This window comes from Penaeus vannamei, chromosome 19 (assembly GCF_042767895.1).
Source record: "Penaeus vannamei isolate JL-2024 chromosome 19, ASM4276789v1, whole genome shotgun sequence".
NCBI lineage: Eukaryota > Metazoa > Arthropoda > Malacostraca > Decapoda > Penaeidae > Penaeus > Penaeus vannamei.
Window position 1 is genome coordinate 16,338,001 of NC_091567.1, and position 2,500 is coordinate 16,340,500.

The window sequence follows — 2,500 nt, forward strand, 5'->3', positions numbered from 1 at the left end:
CACGACCGCGTGACCAAACTTCTTTTGTGTCACGCAATTAAGTGTGGGAACTCACGCAGCAGCACCAAGAGGCTTGGGGACCTTCACGTAATCACAATCACGCAACGGGGAAGACGAGCGCATCTGAAACGCAGTCAGGAGGGGGGAGGGGGAGAAAAGGGGGCTGGAGTAAGGGTCCTGCACTCACCGTAGGTCGTCGCCAGGTGAACGTGAATGGCGGAGTCTGGTGGTAGAACACAGACGTCTGTGAGGCAGGGAAGTCCGGGTCTTCCCATAGCTCTCCGCGCTCGGTGCAGGCCTTCGTCACCCTGCTGTATTCCGCCATCACCTGAAGGGAAAAGAGACAGTGAGGATGTGGTGTGATGAGGAAGACCACAGTATTGAGACACACTGAAGACCTTTTTCCTAACCTGCTCATTATCACATTTAATGAGGATAATTGAGATTTTGGTGAATTATAGAGACACGGAAAACAAGTTTAGGGACGAGCAGCAAGGCTCGAGCAAAATCGCTTTTATGGTATGCAGTTACAGCTAACAAAATAATTAACGTGACACTGTCGTGTGATACCATAGTAAAATGCTTTTATCATCCTGACAGTGTTCTTAGCTATTCTAAAATGGTGATGTATACTCATTTGTCCCTTACGACCTCATTGCAAGCCAGAGGCCCTTTGGATTTTGACAAGTATTCTTGTTCTTCCAAATTATGCAGGTCATGATTTGCACAAATTTGAACTCAGAGGCTTTTCGTCCCAAATCCTAATTTCTTCGTTGCCACTTCAATGGTTCTCACGACGCATTACTTCCGCCTTCTTTATGCCGCACGGCCAGACAGTGTCCCTTTTCAGATCAGTACGTTTTTCTTTCCTGGTCTTTTCCCTTGCACATTTATTCTCCAGGAAATGCAATGTCAATAATGAAGTAAAAACTTCTGATTTCTATTCGCCCTGTCTTTGGTTTCCACATCATAACTATCAAATATATGTCAATACACCATTTGAATTACATTTCCATGCCTTGTGTGCACGCTACACGTGCCTGCATTCACTGCGCGATACTACCTTATATACCAACAAAGCCGTAACAACCTGCACTCGTGGTTTCAAGTTATTACAGTCCTTAGAGACCGTTCTTGCGCAGCATATATTAGAACCTTTGTTCCTGGTTTTAGACACGATCTTAGCCACCATTCCCATGACTTTACCTCATTTACATGGTTAATTTTCGTCAAAAACTTGCATAACGTCATTTCCCACCCGCTAGCTTCTTCCTTCCTTTGTTCCTTAAAATGCTCCGGAGGTCCACACCCATCTGCTCTCACCACCTGTCCTTTCTCTGAAGTCGGTAGGCACGATTCCATAATCCTCTCCGTAAGCCATCCAATAAAGTTTTCCTTTCCTTTAACACACCTTTCACAATTACTAAAGCCCCTTCCTCCTTTCTGTCTGGAACCACATATCCTGCATATAATCACATCCTTTTTCCTATGGAATGCTCCGGTCATGCCGTCCCTCTTCTCGTCTTCCTGTTCCAGTTCCTCCTTGTCCCGATGCCAGGCTCCTGCGCCATCTTCTCGAGGGCATTCAGCTCAAGCTCTTTTTCCTTTCATTAAGCATTGGCTTAATTGCAAAATTCAGCTGAAAGTATCGTATTACAATCATTTCTTGATATTAGTATTACTGCTGTCATTATCACCTTTACCTTTATCAGTATCAGATTCATTATCATTTACGTTATCATTGTAATTAGCATAATCGTTATTAGTGCTTTGCTGTTATCACTATAGTTATCATTACCATTGTCATTATCATTAATATTATCACTATTATCATTATTGTTATTATCATTGCCACTGCTGTCATTATTATCATTATCGTTATAATTATCATCAATATTATTATTATCATCATTATCATCATTTTGATCTCAATATCATCATCATCATGTGTTATTCCTTTCTAGACTGAGGTCTGAAAGAATGAGCACATACGACCGTTCATTAACGACATTTACGAGAAACAGCACGAATCATCACCAATTCACACCCGCGACGCAACCGCAAAGCTTCCTCGCGGTCAATCGGACCCCCACCCCTTGTCTCCATCGCCCCCTCCCCTGCCCTGGCCTCCCCTCCCCTGCCCTGGCCTCCCCTCCCCTGCCCTGGCCTCCCCTCCCCTGCCCTGGCCTCCCCTCCCCTGCCCTGGCCTCCCCTCCTCACCATACATCACCCAAAGCCTTCCCGCGAGAAAAACTTTCATCGAACCCGTTTCATAAAAAATATATCTGTCCATGGCGTAAACTGACAATAATAGCAGTTATGATAACAACAATAATTCCAACTACAATAACAATAGTAATACTAACTATAACAGCAAATATAACAGCAACACTAACAACAAGGACGATAACAATGGCAATGATGATGACGATAATTCCGGGACCCCATCAGTGCATGGCAAATGTGGAGCAGCAAATGTGTTTCTCCCGATATAACTTGT

The 2,500-nt window shown here is 44.0% G+C and overlaps 1 protein-coding gene across 2 annotated transcripts in view; it reads right to left on the reverse strand.

Annotated features, from left to right (window-relative positions):
* The window catches only part of CalpC (calpain C), a 32,343-nt gene that overhangs the window by 18,973 nt on the left and 10,870 nt on the right, over positions 1–2,500 (reverse strand). For both annotated transcript variants that reach the window (XM_027368787.2, XM_027368788.2), the window contains exon 2: positions 188–328. In XM_027368787.2, the coding sequence (XP_027224588.1) occupies positions 188–325 (138 nt within the window). In that variant the 5' untranslated portion in view covers positions 326–328. The remainder of the gene's footprint in view (positions 1–187; positions 329–2,500) is intronic.